The sequence below is a fragment of the Eleutherodactylus coqui genome, unplaced genomic scaffold (genome assembly GCF_035609145.1).
Source record: "Eleutherodactylus coqui strain aEleCoq1 unplaced genomic scaffold, aEleCoq1.hap1 HAP1_SCAFFOLD_71, whole genome shotgun sequence".
NCBI classification, from domain to species: Eukaryota; Metazoa; Chordata; class Amphibia; order Anura; family Eleutherodactylidae; genus Eleutherodactylus; species Eleutherodactylus coqui.
In genome coordinates this window covers 466,155-490,000 of record NW_027101939.1, presented here as the reverse complement: position 1 = coordinate 490,000, position 23,846 = coordinate 466,155, and the positions used below count along the sequence as shown (strand labels likewise).

At 45.3% G+C, this 23,846-nt stretch overlaps 1 protein-coding gene across 1 annotated transcript in view; it reads left to right on the top strand.

The window, feature by feature from the left end:
- EPB41L4B (erythrocyte membrane protein band 4.1 like 4B) overlaps positions 1–23,846 on the top strand; it is a 222,769-nt gene that overhangs the window by 53,689 nt on the left and 145,234 nt on the right. The window contains exon 2 of the mRNA XM_066588660.1: positions 22,438–22,542. Within this exon, the coding sequence (XP_066444757.1) occupies positions 22,438–22,542 (105 nt within the window). The remainder of the gene's footprint in view (positions 1–22,437; positions 22,543–23,846) is intronic.

The following is a 23,846-nucleotide window of genomic DNA, read 5'->3' as shown; positions in this document are numbered from 1 at the left end:
CCCGCGGTGAGATTGGGGGAGCCGTGCAGGTGTCATGGCAGCCGGGGGCCTAATGAATGGCCCCAGGGCTGCCTTAGCAGACTGCCTATCAAGCCATCCACACAGGGTGGCTTGAAAGACTGCCTGTAAAAAAGCAGTATGACGTAATGCTATAGCATTACGTCATACTGCAGGAGCGATCAAAGCATCGCATGTTAAAGTCCCCCAGGGGGACTTCAAAGTAATGTAAAAAAAATAATCAATAAAGTTTTAATTGTTAAAAAAAAAAAAAAGTTATAAAAGTTTAAATCACCCCCCTTTTGCCATGTCCATTATTAAAAAATCAAAATCATAAAATAAAAATATGTATTTGATATCGCCACGTCCGTAAAAGTCAGATCTATCAAAGTAGTGCATTATTTTTCCCGCACGGTGAACGTCGTCTGAAAAAAAAAATAAAGAACGCCAGAAATACACTTTTTTAGTTACCCTGTCTCCCAGAAAAAACGCAATAAAAAGCGATCAAAAAGTCGTATGTATTCCAAATTGATACTATCGGAAACTTCAGGACATCCCGCAAAAAATGAGCCGTTGCTCAACTACATCGACGAAAAAATAAAGTTATTGCGCGCACAAAATGACCGCAGAAAATAATTGAAAAAAATTAAATATCTTAAAAAAAAAATTAAAGTACTACAGCAAAAAAAATACTATACAAGTTTGGTATCTTAGCAATCGTACTGACCCATAGAATAAAAATATCAGGTCGTTTTTGTTGCAATTTGTGTGCTGTAGAAACAGGACGCACCGAAAGATGGTGGAATGTCGTTTTTTTTCCATTTCTCTCTGCTAAGAATTTTTTAAAGGTTTTTCAGTAAAGTATATGGTACAATAAATAGTGCCATTGAAAAATACAACTCATCCCGCAAAAAACAAGCCCACATACAGCGACGTCGATGGATAAATTAAGGAGCTGCGATTTTTTAAAAGAGAGTATGAAAAAACAAAAATGGAAAAAAGCTCCGTCACTAAGGGGTTAATTAACATTTTGAGGAACACTTTGTTTTCCTGCACCAAGCCAAGATAGCAAAGGGTCATAGGTGTCAGAATGATAGATCCCCCCCCCCCTCCCCACACAAATGACCCCATTTTACAAACTACACCCCTTAATATATTCACTGAGGGGGTCAGGAGGATTTTCACCCTGCAGTTTTTTTCAGTTCACGCAATTTAGAGGAGAAAAAAAAACAGCCTTTAAAATGTAATATGTTTGCAAATATGTCATTTTATTTTTTCTCTAGTACACATGAAAATGAGGATTTGCAGCCCAAAATGGATCCCCCTGTTTGTCCCGTGTTCAGAGATATACCTATTGTGGCCCCAATCTGCTTACTGGTCACATGACTCAGCCTATAATGGAGGGAACATCCGTTGGATTTCAGGGCACAACTAAATGAATTCCGGACCCATTGTTCATTGTAGAACCATCAAGCTGACAAGACGATAAAACGCCCCACACAAGAGAGCACATTTTGAAATCTAGACCCCTCGGCTAACTCATCGAGGGGTGTACTGAGCATTCTGACCCCACAGTTTTTTGTTTTTTTTAATGTTATAAGCATGTAAAAAATAAGCATATTTCACAAATATGTCACTTTCTTGACAGTGTTCTTGACTCCCTAAAAATAATCCCCCCTCCACTTTCTGGCGTTCCCTAAATCTTAGATAAGAGTAATAATGTAAACTGCGTGGAATGTCTGAAGACAGGGGTAACTACGGGGGCTGGTTGGATGGGCACATGGGGCAATAATACCAGGTATTCCTCCTCCTCCCATGCTTTTTTGGGGGGTATTTCTTGACCTCAGCGGCAGGGATGGGGTGTAAAAAGTGGCGCTCTGTGAGTCTCCGTAATCTTGCTGCGGTGCGGCGGTCTCACACAGAAGGCGCTCCGCAAGCTGCTCCTGGAACTGCAGGAAGGCGAGCGTTCGCGGGGCTCCTTGTAAATTACCTATTACAGGTAGCAGTCTGAATATGGCACATCACTACCTTTTTATACTATTGGATAACAGCGATCATGTGACTGGGGACTGCTCAACGAGACCTCCAGTCACTGCTCCAGGCTCTTGGCCAGCTTTAGTACCTGGGAGCTAGGACATTTTAAACTTCCTGGACCCTCTCTTTCTTCTGCACAAGCATCGCCATTATGCCAGCAGGCGCACGTACAGAAGCCATGGAAGAGAAGTACAGGAAGATTCCATCGGGGGACGTTGCGGAGGCCTTAGGTGAGTAGTTTCATCTCCCCTCACGTATTGGATCCATGATTAGAGATGCCATAAAAAAAAAAAATTTCAAAAGTAAAATATTCAACTTTCACATGATTGCCATGACCAATGACCACACACTGCGCCCCCTGGTGACGGCTCCATGCTGTCGCACTCCCTGACCACAGCTTTATTCTACAGGGCCAGCATGTTTTCACGGACACCCAGGACGGCCGAGTGTGGTGATATAAAAAAACAAAAACTCCTATCACTTTAATATAGTGTTTTCAATGGGAAACCTCGCAGACACTGGTGTACATCCCGCGCCATGCAATGTGTTTTTCCGTCCCATTTTTAAAAAATGCGCAAGGCATTCCGAGATCGAACACACAAAGGTAGGTCATGTGTTGGTTTACTTCCTTATCCTGCACTATTGCGGAAAGAAATCGCTCATGTATATGACCGCATTCAAAAGAATGGGGTTCATATTGGTGCAAAATGTGTATGTCTCGCACCGCACAAATCTCGCGGGATTTTCACAGCCATAAAAATGTGGCCTGACGTGGTTGTACCAAAGCAGACTTGTGCCGTATCCTTAGAATAGCGGGCAAGTCTAATTAGTGGCACCCGCTCTGGTCCAGAGTAAGGGGGTTCCCCTCTTCTTGTCTCTGTGCACTTGCTGCACCCACATGGAGATTAAATGCAGCAGCAGTCACACATCCGCGTTGCCACTCCATTCATTTCACAGGGGCTGACAGAAATAGTAGAGTACAAGCGATCGGCTCGGCACCTTGTATCTCTGCCTGTCGCTCCGTTCAGTCTTCTCCTCCCAGCGGGGTGCAGCAAGGCCACAGTGGACAGGTGATGGATATGTTTTACAACGTGGCTCTGCTAGACCTGCCCACCCGCCGTGACTTACTGTATGGCCGCCTGCACACGAGCGTTCCGGATTCCACTCGCGGATTTTCACGCGCGTATGGTACCTAAATGTGCTTGCGGATAGGTGCGGATACGTGAAAAATCACGCGCGGATATACGCGGATGTGTTGCGGAAAAAAACGCGCAGAAAAATCCGGAAGACACCCTTATTGTAAACCCAACCCCTAGAGAACTGCCCATTCCCTGGAAAACAGCTTAAAAACCAACACCCAGACTCCGTTCTGTCCCTCTTGCTTGTGGGAGCACCGTTAAATTATTCTGGCAACATGCTTTCACCCGGTGAGCAGATGTCTTTGTGGGCATGGTTGATCCATGTAACTTTTTTCGGACGTACTGCGGTAACGGAGGAGGAAGAGCCCCCCAGGAAAAAAAGGAGGTACTGGGTGCACCCTGGCTGGTGTCTGCTGGCTGCTCTCTGGTAGATGAGGGGACTGAAAGGACAGATCTGCAGTTGAAATGTGCCTGTGAAGCTCTGCTGTGTGTTGGGACGCCTCCTACCATGCCTACTTCCTGTAGTCATAGCAACCAGTGACTCCATCCGCAGCTGCACTCCGGATGTACTGCGTGAAAAAACGCACCCATTCACTTGTATTGGAGGCTTCACGCGCATGATCCGACCAAAATTAGAACAGGTCGCAGATTTTTTCACTCGCGTGAAAAAACGCGATACACATCCGTCCGTCTGGGGACAACTGCGGATCCTCATAGGAGTATATTGGCTGCGGTCTGGGGCGGATTATGTGCCTAAAATCACGCGCTTGAAATTCTGCTCGTGTGCAGGCACCCATAAGCCTTTTATATCCGTGCTTACTCAGTGGTTCCGGCATCCTTGTTGTATATTGCCCTTGCCCACATAAAGGGCTGGTAAGAGCTGCCAACACTAAGGGGGTGTCCCCTCTCTGCTTTGACCACGGGTTAGGAAGAGCCGAGTGTTGAGCACTCATTGAAGTGAATAGGAGCTACGGAAGAAGCGGAGTACAGTGCGCCACGCGGTTTCTGTAACTCCCATTCACTCCAATGAGCTACGGAAGCGGCTGGAGGCCTTCACTGTGAGGGGGCAAAGGGCCATTAAAGGGCATTTCATAGCAAAGCAGAAAACAAGTATGGGATGACGGTAGTATCTGTGACATCCACGGGAGAGTTTCTTAGAGGAAGGGCTGGATAAGCCAAAAATGAAAGTCTGTTTATTTATTTTGCTAATGACTTTGTATGAATAACTTGTCAACATCCAAGGCGTGGCGCGTGAGTGACATGGTAACTTTATTCTGTGGGCGGGTCCAATTATGGTAATGCTCCACTTAGATAGTTTTTGTATGTTTTGCACAATGTTTTATTACATTTATTATCTATTCATACATCATGCTGCCTTCCTGGAGGCCGGAGAAGGGCTAGTGTTCTGTCGGACAAGCATGCATACGCTTATGTGGGCTGCACATTATTTTTGGACCACTTTTTAAATGTGGGTTTTGGTAGCTGAGAGGCACAAGACAATGCAACTAACATTGTTTGTACATTGTTGACTGTGTGGAATAACTGCTATCCTGGTTATTCTACTGTTCGGTAGGATTCGAGCAATACCATTTTTTATTTTTTTATTCTGTTTTTTGTGAGCCAGGATGATGATAATTCTCACATAGTAGTGTTGTGTATTTTTTCAATGGTGTGTACTATCCTGGGCGGATAACATCAATGTATTGCAGCAGGTTATTACGTATGAATGCAGCAATACCAATTTTGTCGTGTTTTTTTCTTCTTCATGTGTAGCCACAGTACGCATTGCTTTCTGTTGGAAAAATGTGATTATTCTATTTTAAATGCCTTTTTTTATTCTATTAAATGTGAATTTTTCTTTTCTACTAAATTTATTCGTTCCACAGGGGAGCTTTAAAAATACATCCACTTAAATGATATACTGCACTAGTTATGTGGTGTAGTGAATGAGCTCTCCCTTTCTTCACTGCCATTAGGTTCTTTTACTGCAATGATTTGGCCTCCATCTGCCATGGCAAACTCTAGTACACTGCAATCTGATGGGATGGAAACTGTGGGGCCAAAATCCTCCTGCCCCCCTCAGTGAATACATTAGGGGGTGTAGTTTATAAAATGGGGTCATTTGTAGGGGTGTCTATCATTCTGACACCTATGAGCCTTTACAATCCTGGCTTGGTGCAGGAAAACAAAGTGTTCCTCAAAATGTTGATAATTTAATGTTAAATTTGTACGTCTCCTAAATGGTTAAAAAAACACACAAACAAGTTTTTTAAATGAACTTCCAGAATAAAGTAAACACATGGAAATATATATCTTATCAAAAAATTGTACAGCATGTTTGCACATATTTAAGATATTGCAGTTAAAAATGTGAAAAAAATGACAATTTTGTTTCAAAATGCTCCCAATTCTGGCACTTTTAATAAATATACACACATTCTGTTGGTCTAGTTTTACCACTTAAATGAAGTACAATATGTGGTGAAGAAAACACTGTCAGAATCACTGGGATCTGCAAAACCTTTACGGAGTTATTCTACATTAAAGTGACACATGTCAGGTTTCCAAAATTTTGGCCTGGTTATTAAGGCGCAAACAGTCACTAAGGGGTTAAGCAGATTTTCTGCAGCAGAAAACCTTCACCAAGGGTGGCGCTCGGTGCCCTCCTGCTCAAGAGATGGAAGGGCGGCGCTCGGTGCCCTCCTGCTCAAGAGATGGAAGGGCGGCGCTCGGTGCCCTCCTGCTCAAGAGGTGGAAGGGCGGCGCTCGGTGCCCTCCTGCTCAAGAGGTGGAAGGGCGGCGCTCGGTGCCCTCCTGCTCAAGAGGTGGAAGGGCAGCGCTCGGTGCCCTCCTGCTGGAGAGGTGGAAGGGCGGCGCTCGGTGCCCTCCTGCTGGAGAGGTGGAAGGGCGGCGCTCGGTGCCCTCCTGCTGGAGAGGTGGAAGGGCGGCGCTCGGTGCCCTCCTGCTGGAGAGGTGGAAGGGCGGCGCTCGGTGCCCTCCTGCTGGAGAGGTGGAAGGGCGGCGCTCGGTGCCCTCCTGCTGGAGAGGTGGAAGGGCGGCGCTCGGTGCCCTCCTGCTCGAGAGGCGCAACCACTCGTTCTCCCTGCACTGTGGACGTTACCAGTACACCCGTCTGTGGGTATAGTTGGTTTACATTTGGCTGTAATCCGTCTACGGTGCAGAAATCTAGGTAGTCCTACAGGTTCAGTTACTGTTTCCTTGTGAGTGGGTCTATAAATATATAGTGAGGGCACACACTGTGACATATAGTGGAGTACATTATTGGCCGGTGTAACACCGCAGTAATATCTGGATTTGTTGGCTGGAATGTTAAGCGACAACACATGAAAGGATTAACCCCCACGTGCTGCTACAATGTAGCTGGAGGGATACATTAATCTTAGAGTAGAAGCCTGCAGGAAATGTTTACCATGTATAAACCAGCTTTGAAATTCTTTAACCCCTTAGTGTCTCTCCAATCAGGAGCCTGAAATGTATATTACCGTTCATCTCTCCTTTTAGCTTGGCTCTATTCAGAGCTGTGATCTGTGACGGGAGTTTAGCTCCGCATGCAGAAGCCCGGCCGGTGACCTCGCGTACCTTCACTTCTCTGTATTGTGGATAACCACAGACGCTAGCCGTCAGTCATACGCTGCGGGCTGGATAGTTTCCATTGATTAAAATGAAAGCCGTCCGTGTAGATTACGCATAAAAATAAGAGCATACGATTTTAAACTCGCTCACAGACATCGCTATCTGCTCCTGTGAGCGGACGTGCAAATGTTCTATTCTTTCAATGTGCGCGGAATACCATGGATCGACCTCAATTGAAATCTGGTCGTGTGAGACCAGTCTAAAGGTTTCTTCACACTGGCCGGCTGTCACTCCTGTGCTTCCAGAGAATCCCGGAGGTCTCTTCTGACCGCCCGCCTCCACGCACTGCTTACAGCCTAACCTGGTTTAATAGCTAACTGCTTACACGGCCCGATGGCCACTTGGTTTTCAGACAAGTCAGTGGCCATGTGCACCGGACAACTACTTCAGAATTCACGGTTCCCAGCAATTGTACCCTAATCAGAAGTAGTCTGGGACACGCCCCTTGTCTAGTCACTGGATCACTCTGCCTTTTCTGCAGTTTTTGGGATAGTTTGGGGGCACATACAATTTTGTGGCAATTTATTGTAAATTTGCATTATATATTTCCTATTTATTTTTACCAGTGTTCACCATGTGGGATAGATGCGAAATTGGACTTCACGGCTGCGGTGGGAGCAGTTACCGAGGGACTTCTTCACAGTTTAGATTTTTTTATGAAAAAAAATTGAAAGGCATTTTTTAACTTTAAAATGTCTAAATGCTCTCCTGCAGTTCTCCTCTGTTAGCACCTTAAAGGGGCTGTCTGGGTGCATGCTACAAATTAGAATGTCTGCAAGGAGGACCGCTGGGGGAATCATTACAGTATTGTCAGTTTTACATCCGCCACATCTGCATATAGTTGGTATTATGGGCTGCAGTTGAGTACAAACTGGTGGGAGTGAGTTCATAATTGTGACCCTAGGGGGCAGTATTGTGCATAAGAATGGGCAGCATTTGAGTGTTTGAATCCTTGCCCATAGGGGACAGTAGTGGGATTATCTTGTACATAGGGGGGTCAGTGTTCTGTAAGGAACAGCACTGGTTCTGCAGTTTTCAGTGTTCTGCGATGATTGTTTATATAATGCATCGAGGAACGTTTAGACTTTTTGATTTACTCTTATGCGCTTACCTAGTATTTCTTCCTATCGGGAACTAGACAAAATGACTTGCATCTGCCATTCATGGTGCACTTCACGGTCTTGATCGAATAGCTTTGTCGTAATGCTTAATACATTTGTAACTTCTAAGACTAATCCATAACATTTTATAAAAAGTAGAAAATGAGTAACATAATAATATAGTATGTAAGGCTGAAAACAGACATATGTCCATCCAGGTCAGCTTATTCCCCCAATATTGATCCTATTCAAGGGGAAAAAATTCCCTCCTGACTCCAATCTCGTAATTGGAATAATCCCCGGACCACCGACCCTTCTGAAGTTATAACATATAGTATTGTATCACTCAAGAAAGGTGTCCAGGCACCTCTTGTACTTTCAGTGAGTTCTCCATCACCACGTCCTCAGGCAGAGAGTTCCATAGTCTCACTGCTCTTACAGTAAAGAACCCCCTTCTATGTTGTGTAGAAACCTTCTTTCCTCTAGATGTAGGTAGCACCCCCTTGTTACAGCCCTACATATAATAGAGGATGGGAGAGATCTCTGTACTGACCCCTGATATATTATACATAGTTGTTAGATCGCCCCCTTGTTACAGTCCTGGATATAATAGATGATGGGAGAGATCTCTGTACTGCCCCCGATATATCTATACATAGTTATTAGAGCGCCCCCTTGTTACAGTCCTGTGTATAATAGATGATGGGAGAGATCTCTGTACTGACCCCTGATATATTATACATAGTTATTAGAGCACCCCCTTGTTACAGTCCTGGGTATAATAGATGATGGGAGAGATCTCTGTATTGACCCCTGATATATTATATATAATTATTAGAGCACGCCCTTGTTACACTTCTGGGTATAATAGATGATGGGAGAGATCTTTGTACGGACCCCTGATATATTATACATAGTTATTAGATCGTCCCCTTGTTATAGTCCTGGTTATAATAGATGATGGGAGAGATCTCTGTACTGACCCCTGATATATCTATACATAGTTATTAGAGCGACCCCTTGTTACAGTCCTGGGTATAATAGATGATGGGAGAGATCTCTGTACTGACCCCTGATATATTATACATAGTTATTAGATCGCCCCCTTATTATAGTCACAGTCCTGGGTATAATAGATAATGGAAGAGATCTCTGTACTGACCCCTGATATATCTATACATAGTTATTAGAGCGACCCCTTGTTACAGTCCTGGGTATAATAGATGATGGGAGAGATCTCTGTACTGACCTCTGATATATTATACATAGTTATTAGAGCGCACCCTTGTTATAGTCACAGTCCTGGGTATAATAGATGATGGGAGAGATCTCTGTACTGCCCCGATATATCTATACATAGTTATTAGAGCGCCCCCTTGTTACAGTCCTGTGTATAATAGATGATAGGAGAGATCTCTGTACTGACCCCTGATATATTATACATAGTTATTAGAGCACCCCCTTGTTACAGTCCTGGGTATAATAGATGATGGGAGAGATCTCTGTACTGACCCCTGATATATATAATTATTAGAGCGCGCCCTTGTTACACTTCTGGGTATAATAGATGATGGGAGAGATCTTTGTACGGACCCCTGATATATTATACATAGTTATTAGATCGTCCCCTTGTTATAGTCCTGGGTATAATAGATGATGGGAGAGATCTCTGTACTGACCCCTGATATATTATACATAGTTATTAGAGCGCCCCCTTGCTACAGTCCTGGGTATAATAGATGATGGGAGAGATCTCTGTACTGACCCCTGATATATTATATATAGTTATTAGAGTGCCTCCTTGTTATAGTCCTGGGTATAATAGATGATGGGAGAGATCTCTGTACAGACCCGTGATATATCTATACATAGTTATTAGAGCACCCCCTTGTTACAGTCCTGGGTATAATAGATGATGGGAGAGATCTCTGTACTGACCCCCGATATATTATATATAATTATTAGAGCGCGCCCTTGTTACACTTCTGGGTATAATAGATGATGGGAAAGATCTCTGTACTGACCCCTGATATATCTATACATAGTTATTAGATCGCCCCCTTATTATAGTCCTGGGTATAATAGATGATGGGAGAGATCTCTGTACTGACCCTTGATATATTATACATAGTTATTAGAGCGCCCCTCAGCTGTCTTTTTTTCTCCTAAACTAATCCCAATTTTGATAAGCGCTCTCGGTATTGTAGTCAATCCATTTCTTTTATTACTTTAGTTACCTGCCTTTGTACCCGCTCAAGCTCTGATATGTCCTCCTTGAGTTCCGGTGCCCAAAACTGTCCACAATATTCCATGTGTGGTTTGACCAATGACTTATATTCTCAGTAAGCGAAACCAAGTAATCTCATACTTCCCACTCATGCATGAATCCTCATGAAGAATTTAGCCCTCTATTGAAGAAGTGTCAAAAGTTGTTATAAATTTTATATTTCCAAATTCTTCTATGGCTTTTTGACTTGAAACTGCCTTTCACTATCATAACTTTCATATCTTCTATGTTGTGTCCATGACTAAAGCAATGTTCGGCCGCAGATAATTCTGTCTTTCTTTCTTTAATTGCATGGCGATGAGATCTCATCCTGGCTCTCAGTTTTTGTCCTGTTTCCCCGATATAAAGCCCCCCAACAAAACATTTACTGCACCTGATCAGGTACACAACATCAGACGTGGAACATGTGAATGTCCCGGGATCTTATAGTCCTGCTGTGTGTTGGGGTTATGTATCCTGTCTGCAGTCCGTATATGTCAGCAGGTCTTACAGCTCCTTCCATTACAGGGATCTTATAGTCCTGCTGTGTGTTGGGGTTATGTATCCTGTCCGCGGTCCGTATATGTCAGCAGGTCTTACAGCTCCTTACATTACAGGGATCTTATAGTCCTGCTGTATGTTGGGGATCTGTATCCTGTCTGCGGTCCGTACATGTCAGCAGGTCTTACAGCTCTTTACATTACAGGGATCTTATAGTCCTGCTGTGTGTTGGGGATCTGTATCCTGTCTGCGGTCCGTACATGTCAGCAGGTCTTACAGCTCCTTACCTTACAGGGATCTTATAGTCCTGCTGTGTGTTGGGGTTATGTATCCTGTCTGCGGTTTGTACATGTCAGCAGGTCTTACAGCTCCTTACATTACAGGGATCTTATAGTCCTGCTGTGTGTTGGGGTTATGTATCCTGTCTGCGGTCCGTACATGTCAGCAGGTCTTACAGCTCCTTACCTTACAGGGATCTTATAGTCCTGCTGTGTGTTGGGGTTATGTATCCTGTCTGTGGTCCGTATATGTCAGCAGGTCTTACAGCTCCTTACATTACAGGGATCTTATAGTCCTGCTGTGTGTTGGGGATCTGTATCCTGTCTGCGGTCCGTACATGTCAGCAGGTCTTACAGCGCATTACATTACAGGGATCTTATAGTCCTGCTGTGTGTTGGGGTTATGTATCCTGTTGGCGGTCCGTACATGTCAGCAGGTCTTACAGCTCCTTACATTACAGGGATCTTATAGTCCTGCTGTGTGTTGGGGATCTGTATCCTGTCTGCGGTCCGTACATGTCAGCAGGTCTTACAGCTCCTTACATTACAGGGATCTTATAGTCCTGCTGTGTTGGGGTTATGTATCCTGTCTGCGGTCCGTACATGTCAGCAGGTCTTACAGCGCATTACATTACAGGGATCTTATAGTCCTGCTGTGTGTTGGGGATCTGTATCCTGTCCGCGGTCCGTATATGTCAGCAGGTCTTACAGCTCCTTACATTACAGGGATCTTATAGTCCTGCTGTGTGTTGGGGTTATGTATACTGTCTGTCGGTCCGTACATGTCAGCTGGTCTTACAGCTCCTTACATTACAGGGATCTTATAGTCCCGCTGTGTGTTGGGGTTATGTATCCTGTCGGCGGTCCGTACATGTCAGCAGGTCTTACAGCTCCTTACATTACAGGGATCTTATAGTCCTGCTGTGTGTTGGGGTTATGTATCCTGTCTGCAGTCCGTACATGTCAGCAGGTCTTACAGCTCCTTACATTACAGGGATCTTATAGTCCTGCTGTGTGTTGGGGATCTGTATCCTGTCCGCGGTCCGTACATGTCAGCAGGTCTTACAGCTCCTTATATTACAGGGATCTTATAGTCCTGCTGTGTGTTGGGGATCTGTATCCTGTCTGCGGTCCGTACATGTCAGCAGGTCTTACAGCGCATTACATTACAGGGATCTTATAGTCCTGCTGTGTGTTGGGGATCTGTATCCTGTCCGCGGTCCGTATATGTCAGCAGGTCTTACAGCTCCTTACATTACAGGGATCTTATAGTCCTGTTGTGTGTTGGGGTTATGTATCCTGTCTGTCGGTCCGTACATGTCAGCTGGTCTTACAGCTCCTTACATTACAGGGATCCTATAGTCCTGCTGTGTGTTGGGGTTATGTATCCTGTCCGCGGTCCGTACATGTCAGCAGGTCTTACAGCTCCTTAAATTACAGGGATAAGATCCTTTTTGTGTGTCGAAGGAAAATGCACTCCTGATTTATAAAGTTGCTCAGACTTGGAGGTTGTCTGTAACACAGAAGGGGACGGTCCGGGATTATGGTGGTCAGACGGTCATCCTTGTGTAGGGTATGCTGGAGTGTCTTTGCAGTCTTCCTTAGTATCACTAGCTGTGAATTGTAGGTCACTACTAGAGGTACACTATTGTTTCTTTCCTTCTCTGTGTATCTGAGTAGTTGATTTCTGGGTCTCCTGGTGGTGGCTCTGGTGATTTCTGGGTCTCCTGGTGGTGGCTCTGGTGATTTGGTCATCAATTGAGATGGGATGGTAGCCCTTATTTTAAAAATGTATTTTAGAGATGGTATAGATGTTCCTCTCTGCCTGTTGGGTTGGGGCAGATCCGGTTGTATCTGATGGACTTCTTGATGTGTTTAGAATGGGAACTGTCCCATCTGCACTATGTGGGCCGATTAATCTGTTTTCGGCACAAGGATGTCTGTATTGAGTTGTTTGAGATTTTTATGGTGGTGTCCAAAAAGTTGATTTCAGTATACGAGTAGCTTAATGTCAGGTTTATGGTGGGTGAAATGCATTGAATCTCATGGAATTTTATTAGTTCTTGTTCGGTGTTAGTCCAGATGATTATGATGTCACCAATGTAGAGGAAGTAGGCCGATGGTTTGCAGGAGGCCAGAAAGTCACTCTTTTGGCTGGAGCAAAAGGCAATTTCAAGTCACAAAGCAATAGAAGAATTTTTCCTAACTTTTGACACTTTTTCAATAAAGGACTAAATTCTTCACGAGGATTCATGCGTGACTAGGAAGTACGAGCATTTTATAGCACAGATAACACTGCTGGCCTGGTGACCACCCCCAAGCACTAATTCAGGGACCACAAAACTTTCACTCCCTTATCAGTGACCTTTTAAAGATGTTTTCACTTCTGTGGTATTCTCTTCTAAGTGCAAATTATTCACATCCATATTTGTGGCTGGTCATAAGTCTGTATATAATTGTGTATGTGTGTGTGTGTGTGTGTATGTGTATGTATGTATGTATGTATATATATATATATATATATATATATATATGTGTGTGTATATGTATGTGTGTATGTATGTATGTATGTGTGTGTGTGTGTGTGTGTGTGTGTATATATATATAAAATATAAATATAATGGTTCGGAAGCTCGCTGTAACATCATGTATTTCTGTTAGCCATTAAAAGGTATCATATCTACAAGAAGCATGGTTTCTCTTGCAGCGAACAATCACATTCTGTAAAGAGGACAAACAATGCTCTCGTCATGTGCCCCATGACCTCTTTTGATGCACCATGTGATCCAAAAATAACAATCTTTATTCATATAGCGCCAACATATTCCGCGTCGCTTACAATCCAGGGGAAATAATACAAGACAATAGTTACATGAAGCAATCAATTCATGGAAACAGTAGGGGTGCTGGGCTCCAACGAGCTTACATACTACAGATAATGGGGGGGATACAGAAGGTAAAGGGGCTGGAGATGTGCACGGTATGGCGAGGTGGAGAGTGAGGGATGCTATACACATAGACAATGGTCTGGCCGTATAGTGGCTGAATCGGTGTGACTGCAGGGGGCGGTTGATTATTGCTAGCAGGGATTGCATTGCCAAATCCTATTTGGCTTGGTAGTATCTGCCTGATGCTGGTTGTTCCTCTTAACCTTACAGTTTACTAAAATCCCCAAGTCCTTCTCCATGTCGGTGTCCTTAGTAGTTCCCCATTTAGAGTGTAATGGTGACATGGATTTCCTGCCCGTGTGCAGAACCTTACATGTATCAGTGTTAAACCTCATCTGCCATTCTTCTGCCCAACTCCCAGCATAATCCAGATGGTCTTCAGGCCCCACTAAAAACAATAGGTGAGAAGTTCTGAAGGAACATTTGGCTATGTAGCAATTTGTATGACCCTATTCAAAAGAATGGGGTTCTTATTCGTCTGAGATCTGTGTATCTCACTTTGCAGATATCTCGCATGATGCTCTCGGCCGTGTGGAAGTGAAGTCTGAGGAGCGTTTAGCCCAAGTGAGTCAAGTCGACATTTAAGAAGTTATTTCTCATTGTAATAGAACAATGTTTGATGTGGTGAGAACAAAGCAGTCCTGTCCACAGACCGCTTCTCGTACCGTCTAGTTAGAAAACCCCCAAGTGTAGAGCTGCGACTCCGGGGACCCTGAGACTAGGACTCCGAGCCCCAGACTCACTCCCATGTAGTAAGTAACCCCATAGTGGACTACAACATTTATTACTTATTACATAGAAGCCATAAATTAAAATGTCCATATTGCCTAACAGTATGCTGCTATGGAGGGAGGACGGACGGGCACATGAACTAGAGGGGGCACGTGTATTTGTTTATGGAAAGCGAGGAAAGACTGCATTTACCTGCAGGCACTGATGTAATGTTTAGGGGTCCCAATGATAACGAGTAGAGTAAATGTGCTTCTCTGCGACGGGGCGACCAGGAGGAACTGACCCCTTTTACTGGCTCAGGAAGCAGAGGCCATGGCCATGTGAGCTGGACCCAGTGATGGTTCCAGATCGTTGCCATGTACACCTAATGGCTCAGGGGGTCTGGAGTATAATTGACAATTGGGGGGACTTTTGGGGCATGTGAAGGGGCCTGCTCTTATGTTTTATCTCTTCTCCCCTGGTACATGAATGGGCAGAGTATTTTAGAAGAAACCGCTGACTTTCACTTTCTTCAGTATCTGTTATTGCTGGTATTAACTAACTAATGGCAGTCATGTGATCAGCGGCCCGCCAAGACTGCGCCTGTAGATACCCATCTCATATTAGATTCATTTGCTTTGTGAAAGAGTACTTTCCATAAACCGTGCCAGAACAATATCTAAAGCCAAACAAACCGAATACAAAGTACTCATGGAAACAATATCAACATTCAGTGAAACTGGAACGGTGACCACAGAAACTAAAACAAGGCAGCATGCCGCTCTAGAAGAGTCTGTGCGAACACAAGTTTCCAGATTTGTTCCCAGTTCGTAGTGCTGTATGTGGCGGACGGGTCGGGGGCTCGGCTGAGCTTCGGCCTCCCCTTCCTTTTCTTGCCTGTCAGAAGCATTGCACTGCTTTGCTGGGTCAGTAACTTGTTGTGCAGTATGAGTGGCCGGGGGGCTTTGCTAGAGTTGTAGTGGATTCGGGGGACGAGCCTCTGGATATGTGCTCTGCCCCCACAACCAAAGAGAAAAAGATCTAGATCGGTCAGTGTAATGCAACTTGTATAACATGGCAGGCATAGATACATCGGCTCGGCTCTGGAGCGGTGGTCTGTCTACAGCCACGTTGCCTACACAGCCGCCATTGTAGTATTCAGTCTGTAGTATTCAGAATACATCTAGCGGTCTTATGTACAACAGAGCCCTACGGTGACACCCCGAGACCACTGTAGGGTCTGTGCTGTACAACAATATGCCTCCGCAATGAGGCCATCTAGAGGCGATATGGATCCTTGCGCCCATACAAATAAACTGAATGAGCTCATGGGCTCTAAATTTAAACCTCGGTGGGCGATCTCCTAAGAGGAAGACCATGAGAAATTTAGGTATCGGAACCTACAAAAAGATGGTTTAGTAAGTTATGGACTTGTGACCACAGTTTCTCCACCTCCGGGCAGGATGACCAGCTATGGAGCATACTGACAACCTCAGAAGCTGAGCGGGGAGGCGTAGGATAGGTACAGGTGATGCACTCTCTGTGGCACCAAATACGTTCTGTGTAGGATTTTAACTGAGGTTTCCATGACTTGGTGGCTACCCTTAGTGATATTACCGTAGGTATTCCTGTGTCGGTGGTTTGAATGTGGCTATGAAATGTTGTATATTGAAAAGCTTGGACTTGTTCTAGAAGTGGCGTAATGCAGTTATATAATTGCTCATCCACCATGCAAGAGGGGATGAGTCCAGACTTGGTGCAAACTGTGGGCTGGGGATTATTGGAAGCATTGGGGAGCTTAGATGACAGGTTGTATTTAAATTGAGGAATAATATGAGCGAGGGCTCATCTGTAGCAGTCCTTAGGGGAGAGGGTGCGTGGACCTAGTTAAGAATGGTATAAAGTGCAGGTTTATGCATCCTTTCTCAATGTCTACCGAGAGCGGACCATTTGCGTTACCCAGACATACTCCCCATTGGGAAAATTTCACTGATTTCTAGTATTTAACTAGATTAGGCACAGAAAGACTTAATCTAGTTGCACAGAGTGGGCAAACCTCTAAAAAGATAAAATATCCATGGCAAAAGTGACATATGGACATTGAGTGGGATAAAGTCAGCAGAAGGTCATCCACAAAGAGGGTTGCTTTATATTCGATATTTCCCATATTCACCCCCCTTACATTTGGGTTGGTGCAATTGGCCACTGCCAACGGCTCAATAGCCAGAGCTAACAGTCGGGGACAGGGGGAATCCCTGTCTAGTCTCTCTATTGATTTGAATAGGAGTTGCCCTTGTGGTGGGTAATTTGAGAAGCGAAGAGGGTTGGAGTAAAGAGCGGAGATAGCCGAGAGGAAAGGCCCTTGGATTCCAATGCATTTTAGAACACACAGGAGGTAGTTCCATGACAATGTGTCAAAGGCCTTTTCCAGGTTTAGCGCCAGGAGAGTCATCTGGGTGTTTATTTTGGAAACGTGGTCTACAATGTTTAAAACCTTACGTATGTTATCTGGGGCTTGTCTTGTAGGTATAAATCCCATCCGATTCCTATGGACCTGGGCTGGGAGCAGGCGATTCAGCCACATGGCCAGCATGAAAATAAAAATCTTGTAGTCCGTTAAGCAATGAAATGGGTCTATAGTTTTTTTGGTGACCGGTGGTCTTTATTTTCCTTGGGGATCACAATCAGTTGGGAATCCAGGAATTCATTCTGTGGGATCTCTCCCCTTCAAATGATCCTGAAAATTTTTTTTTCAGGGATATCTTTACATTTTTTGTAGTGAAGGGAGGTGAATCTGTCGGGATCAGGGGCCTTTCCCAACTTAAGGTTTTCTATAGCGCTTAAAATCTGCTCCTTAGAAACTGTCATTCATAGAATCTCCCTGGGAGCTCGATAGGAAGTTTCAGTGTTCAAAGGAATGTGGTTCCTGGTAGTCTCATGCTACCCTCTTGAGCCTTATGTAGTGTGTTGTAATAGTCTTGAAAGGTATTCTATTTTAATTTGGGGTTAGACATCGATTTTCCCTGAGGAGCATTGATTTTTAAAGACCTTAATGATTTTTGCTCATTTTTGGAGACTGGCTACAAGCGGATGGTCTGGTTTATTAGCACCTTTTTATAGTAAGGCGTCCCTGTCCCCTAAAGAGCTCTTTCTACCTGCTGCGAGAGAAGCGTATTGATTTGCAGTTTAATATCTTTAATTGCGTTAGCCGTAGCCAGGGAGGGGTTTTGCTGACTCAATGTTTGCAGGAGAAAGCGCTTTCTTCCCAGGGCTAAGAGGGCTTGGCGTTTTTTTTTTGGATGCTATATTAATCAAGTGTCCCCTTATGAGCCAGCAAGGTCCAAATGGGTGGGGGGTGGGGGGTGGGGGGGGGGGGGGGGAGGAAGAGAGTCTGGCCCAGTGTTCGTTTCAAAGTAGTCCTTTGAGTTGTTTCGTAATTTGGGCAAGGAGCACTGGGTCTCTTCGAAGTGATTCATTTAAACGCCATTGGAATTTTATGTGGGCAATTGATCAGCATAAGATGAAGGCTATCACTATGTTGTGGTCTGTCCATGAGCAAGGAATGTGTCTAATCTGGGTTAACATTGGCCAGAGTGAAGTAGAGATCATTATATAGTCTAACCAGGAGTATGGGTGGGCCGTCGGGGAATAATATGTATACCCCATTTTGGAACCGTGAAGTTCCCTCCAGCAGTCAGCCACTGAGAGATGCTAGAGGGTCTGTCCATCGTCTCTGAGCAGCAGAGAACCTGTCAGGGTTAAAAGCCATTCTGTCTTGGGGAGAATAGGAGATTAAAGTCCCCTGCCCACACCAGTTTGGCTAACGTAAATTGTGCAGGTTTGCGGCTAAGAAGTGGAAGAATGGGGAGTGGGTTTTCTGAGGGACCATATACATCAATAAACACTACCTGTTGGTCGTATAATGTTCCCGAAACTATACAGAACCGCCCCTCATCATCCACGTCTACCTGGTTTATATGGAGGGGTAAGAAGTTGTGGAAAAGTGTCAAAGGCGGCATAGAATCTAGAGTATTGTGAGTGGATATAGCTAGAGGCGGAAGACTGGGAAAAGTGGGTTTCTTGAATGCATATTACATCTGGGTGATGTTCGTGTATGATGGGAAACCTGTTTTAGTTTCTGATGGGAGTTAAATCCTCGTACTTTATGTGAAATAACGTGGACCATAATGACGGATTAAAGACCGCCATCGGGAACCCCGTAAACCAGAGCTCCATGGTGGATCATTAGGACATTGAAATGACATGGGCCAACTTGACAACCTAATAAGGGGAAACTGAACCGTAACTTGCAGTTCAGACTTGGTAAAAGCATGAACTGTAAAAACGGGATGTGGGTCCATAACCCAACCAGGGATGACCGAAATTGTTCCCAGATAGTGGGTGTTCGTCAGTCATCTTTGTGTGTAACATAAAAAGCAAGACTGGACCTGCATTGGCTTATTATATATATCCATTTACAAGGCTTTACCCTTTGCAGTTTGGGAAGGGGTTTATCAACCCCCATCTCAAATAAATCCCCATCTTACTCTAAACTGTTTTCTGCAACCTTCACTTGGCGCAGTTGACAAACCCTCAAGTGAGAGAGATGTAGTGGCAGAAAGCTTATGAAAAAGGCAAAATGTAACCTTTAGTATGTTTAACTGTGCTCAAATGGGCATAAGGCCGACAAAGCTATGGAAAAACCTAACGCCAACCCCGAACGACCAGTATTGCACGTTTCCATGTCCCAGTGCCCTCCATAGATTTTCTGCTCATGTGCCCGTGTCCACTCTGGTCCGAACTGGAGTGGAAGTCGGTCCAGTTGGTCGTCTGTTTGGACCTGCTGTAGCTCCTGTTCATCTGGGTCGCTGTGACCCCATGAGCTACAGGGCGCTAGAAAGAGACATTAATATTCTACATTGCTGCGACATAATAACAGAAAACCACAAGATATAATGCCGAACACCAGAAATCACCTACATGGCTATTATGGCCCCCAACAGCTACAACTTCATAAGGCTCCCCCACACTTGTGCAGCCTGTGATACAGACTCTTCTTACCATCTCCTATATGCCATAGACTATGCCCACCCCCACTGTCAGTGTGCGCCGCATGGGTGGTATGAGAAGGATGTTCTGATGTCTGACTAGATCATGCTCGGTTGGACCTTCACATTCTCTGAGAAAGGCTTTACAATTCAAGCAGCTCTTGGAGCAGGTGCTGTCGGCACAGGGAAGCGTGCAGTCTCTGCAGTATGCTTCTTCTAGGGTTCTTGCTGAGTAGGACTTACCCTGGTATTAGAAGAGGAGGGCAAAAGGGAAGCCCCATTTATATTTTACGTTTGTTGTATGAAGTGCCTGAGTGACAAGTCGCAGCGATCTGCGTTCTGCTAGTGTAGGGGTGGCTATGTCAACATAAAGTTGGACTGAAGTAGGATGTCCTGGGAGATGGGACATTTGTCTTGCCGCTGCTAGAAGCTGGTCCTGTATTTTACTGTAGTGCAATTTCAAGATGACATCTTGGGGTAGATCAGGGTTAGGAGGGCAGGTCAGGTGGATGGTGGATCCTGTCCATCCGCAGCAGTTGTTGGTCGACCTGGGGCAGGAGTGTGGAGAAAAAGGTGGTGGCTGTCGCTTTCAGAGCTGTCACCGACTCCAGGAGTCCACAGGTCTGGATATTTGCTTGCCTGGACCTGTTTTCCAGGTCTTCATATTAGGACTCTAGGAGATGTAATCTGGACTTGAGCTTTTCAATCAACTGTTTATTGTCCTCTAGTGCAACCGCGATGTCATCCGTCTTCTATTCCAGCTCATCTGTTCTCTGGCCGAGATCTTTTGTTTGGTCAGCAAATTCCTTATCTGCTGAAGATAGTTCTGCTTTGAAAATCGGCTTCATTTGGATTAGTAGAGCTGACTGTGGCCCCCTGAGAGCTAGGGATGCTGTGCCTGAGTCTTCTTGCGGCATAGGAGTGTCATAGGTGTTTGGATGTGACCGGGCTCGGCGACCCCCGACACTTGTGTGAATCCGCTGAAGATTGGATTGCGAATAATTCAGGGAGAGCACCCCGTGGTGTAGTATGAGGTCTTCGAGGGGTTTTCCCTTAAAGGGGTTGTCTCGCGCCGAAACGGGGTTTTTTTTTTCTCCATAGGCCCCCCGTTCGGCGTAGGACAACCCCAAAGGATGTGTTAAAAAAAAACATAATTTTTATTACTTACCTGAATCCCCGCTCTGCGACGTCTTCCTTCTTCCTTCTTCTTCCTTCACCAAGATGGCCGCCGGGATCTTCACCCACGATGCACCGCGGGTCTTCTCCCATGGTGCACCGTGGGCTCTGTGCGGTCCATTGCCGATTCCAGCCTCCTGATTGGCTGGAATCGGCACACGTGACAGGGCGGAGCTACGAGGACCAGCTCTCCGGCACGAGCGGCCCCATTCACCAGGAAGAAGACTGCACAGCGCAAGCGCGTCTAAAAAAGCAAGAAGACATCAGAATTAGACGGAGCCATGGCAACGGGGACGCTAGCAATGGAGCAGGTAAGTGTATAACTTCTGTATGGCTCATAATTAATGCACAATGTATATTACAAAGTGCATTAATATGGGCATACAGAAGTGCTGAACCCCACTTGCTGCCGCGGGACAACCCCTTTAAGTTCTGGTCATTTTCAAAATGGTGTTAGCTTAGCTGCTTGAATTGTAAAGCCTTTCTCAGAGAATGTGAAGGTCCAGCCGGGCATGATCTAGTCAGACATCAGAACATCCTTCTCATACCACCCATGCGGCGCACACTGACAGTGGGGGTGGGCATAGTCTATGGCATATAGGAGATGGTAAGAAGAGTCTGTATCACAGGCTGCACAAGTGTGGGGGAGCCTTATGAAGTTGTAGCTTTTGGGGGCCATAATAGCCATGTAGGTGATTTCTGGTGTTCGGCATTATATCTTGTGGTTTTCTGTTATTATGTCGCAGCAATGTAGAATATTATGTCTTTCTAGTGTCCTGTAGCTCCTGGGGTCACTCTGAGTTGATGGTGTTGAGCTCCCCTTCTCCCACATTTCTGTGCCTCCCTGTCCCTCTGGCACAGCAGCTCTCCTGGCTGTCAGGGGGTCCCTCCCGCTATCAGGCAAACTTTTTGGTGCTTGCCAGCAGCACTACTCAGCGCCGCCGCCAGGTGCCTGAGATATGCAGGCATGAGTAGGCGGAATAGCTGCTCCCCAGACCCCTTTCCTTATGGCCTCTGGTCTCAGGGGGACAGCCCTTTAACTCCCGAGCGTGTCCGCAGCCTGGATGGAGGCTATCTGTGGCGGTGGACTCCCACCCACCTGCTCCTTGCCTGTGGAGAAGGGTCTGGCGGTGAGATAGGTCCTGCTCCTGACCTGCGATGGTGTTTTTGGAGCCTTCCCTGCCTCCGGTGACCTACAGGCCTCCTATGAAGTTACTACTGAGGCCCGGAAATGTAGTCCGGGGATGTTAAGGCCACAGTAGGCCCCAAACCGAGGTTGCCCCTAAAGAGACCTTAAAAGGTCTCAATCTGCTCCCCCTGAGCAGAGGAGGGCAGCAAAGAGGCAACCCGGGCTATATTAGACTTGGTGAGTTGGGATGCCCTGGATTCCTGGCTCAGTCTTCAGAGCTCCACAGTTTGTGTCCTCCATGCGCACCAAGCTACGCCCTCCTCCTGGAAACCCCTTTTTAATGGAAATCTCTCTTGTAACGTGCTGGTAAACCTAGAGGACCTGAAAGTAGTGTTTGAGAATACATAATAAGTCATTAATGAGTGATTTACTTAACGGTGCTCCCTTTTATTCCAGAAACACGCCAAAGGCCAGGATTTGTTTGAACAGACCGTATACCACTTGGACTTGGTAGAAACGGATTATTTTGGCCTCCAGTACATGGATGCTGCCCAAGTGTCGGTATGTATCTTCTCCTTCCACAGAAGTAGCTTATGCAAAGAAGCTGCAGGGATGTTCAAGAGGTTACACTTCAAAATTCGGTTTTAAGAATTCATCTGCTTTGCAGTCTGTTTTCTTGTACGAGTCCGGCGGCGCCGGTTTACAGGGTCCCTCCCCCGGCGGCGCCGGTTTGCAGGTGGCTCTTATTTTCAGCACACTTTTCTTTTTTCTGCTAAATACCATCTATCCCCAATGAGGATACATTGTTTCTTTGCCCTGTTTGCTGGCTTTCATCTACTTCATATGGATTTATTGTCCTGTTCATTTGCTTGGCTGCTAGAAGAGTCTCCTCATTTACAGGACTGTGCAGCCGGTTCCACAAGCGGTTCTCAGGAGAACACAGCCAATTAAAGGGACTGTCCACTTCTCTACCCCAGATATTCCAGGACTAGCGTGAATGTTGTGAACACACCCCATGATCTGCGCACACCAGCATAATGACGGCCCATTACCTGTTAGATCTAAATGGTTCGTTTTTGGAGCTTGAGGACGTGGTGATGTTTTCCCATTGCAGTCCTCCTTGTCTTTGATCCGGTGTAGATGTGTGAGGGCTTCTCAGACGCCATTTCAGGGCATATCATGGTTATTGCAGGCAATGGGAAAGGAAAATAGTAACTCTGTTCTACCGGTTCCGTTTTGTCCCTACCAATGGCATACACCATGAGGTATAAATAACATTAATGTGCATTGTCTTCAGGGTCGGTATGATTGCACAAACACCAGATATGTGTACTTTTTCAGATTCTGCTACTTTTGCACTGTAAAACCATGATTAACAAGTAAAACCGGTTTGTGTTTCATTGCAAGGGTCACATCTCTATGACGCAGCTGGATGAATGGTGGTCTTTGTACCATTTGGGGAATGTATTTTATAAACTGACTGTTATTACATATTTTTCTGGAGGTTGGGTGGGGGGGATAAAATCTGCCATTGTTCTTTAGTTTCTCTTTGCATCATGTGCCAAAGCACTATAAACGCACTATTATCAGTGTGATCGCAAGGTGCTGCGGTCAGTGACTGTTGCATTTGAGGAGTTAAATGACTAGGATTACAGTTCTCTCTGATCCCAGCAAGGAATGGGGTCAGTGAAAATCAAACTATCTAACGCTAACCTGTTCATTGTCATGGCGGTCCAAGGTATCCGCAGCCTTCTCCTCCAGCACCAGAGTTCAAAAGCATCAATGTTCCTTCTGTCTGTTTTCTTGAGCCTCCAACATTCGCAGCCATACGTCATTAAGCGAAAGACGATTACATTGACCGGTCT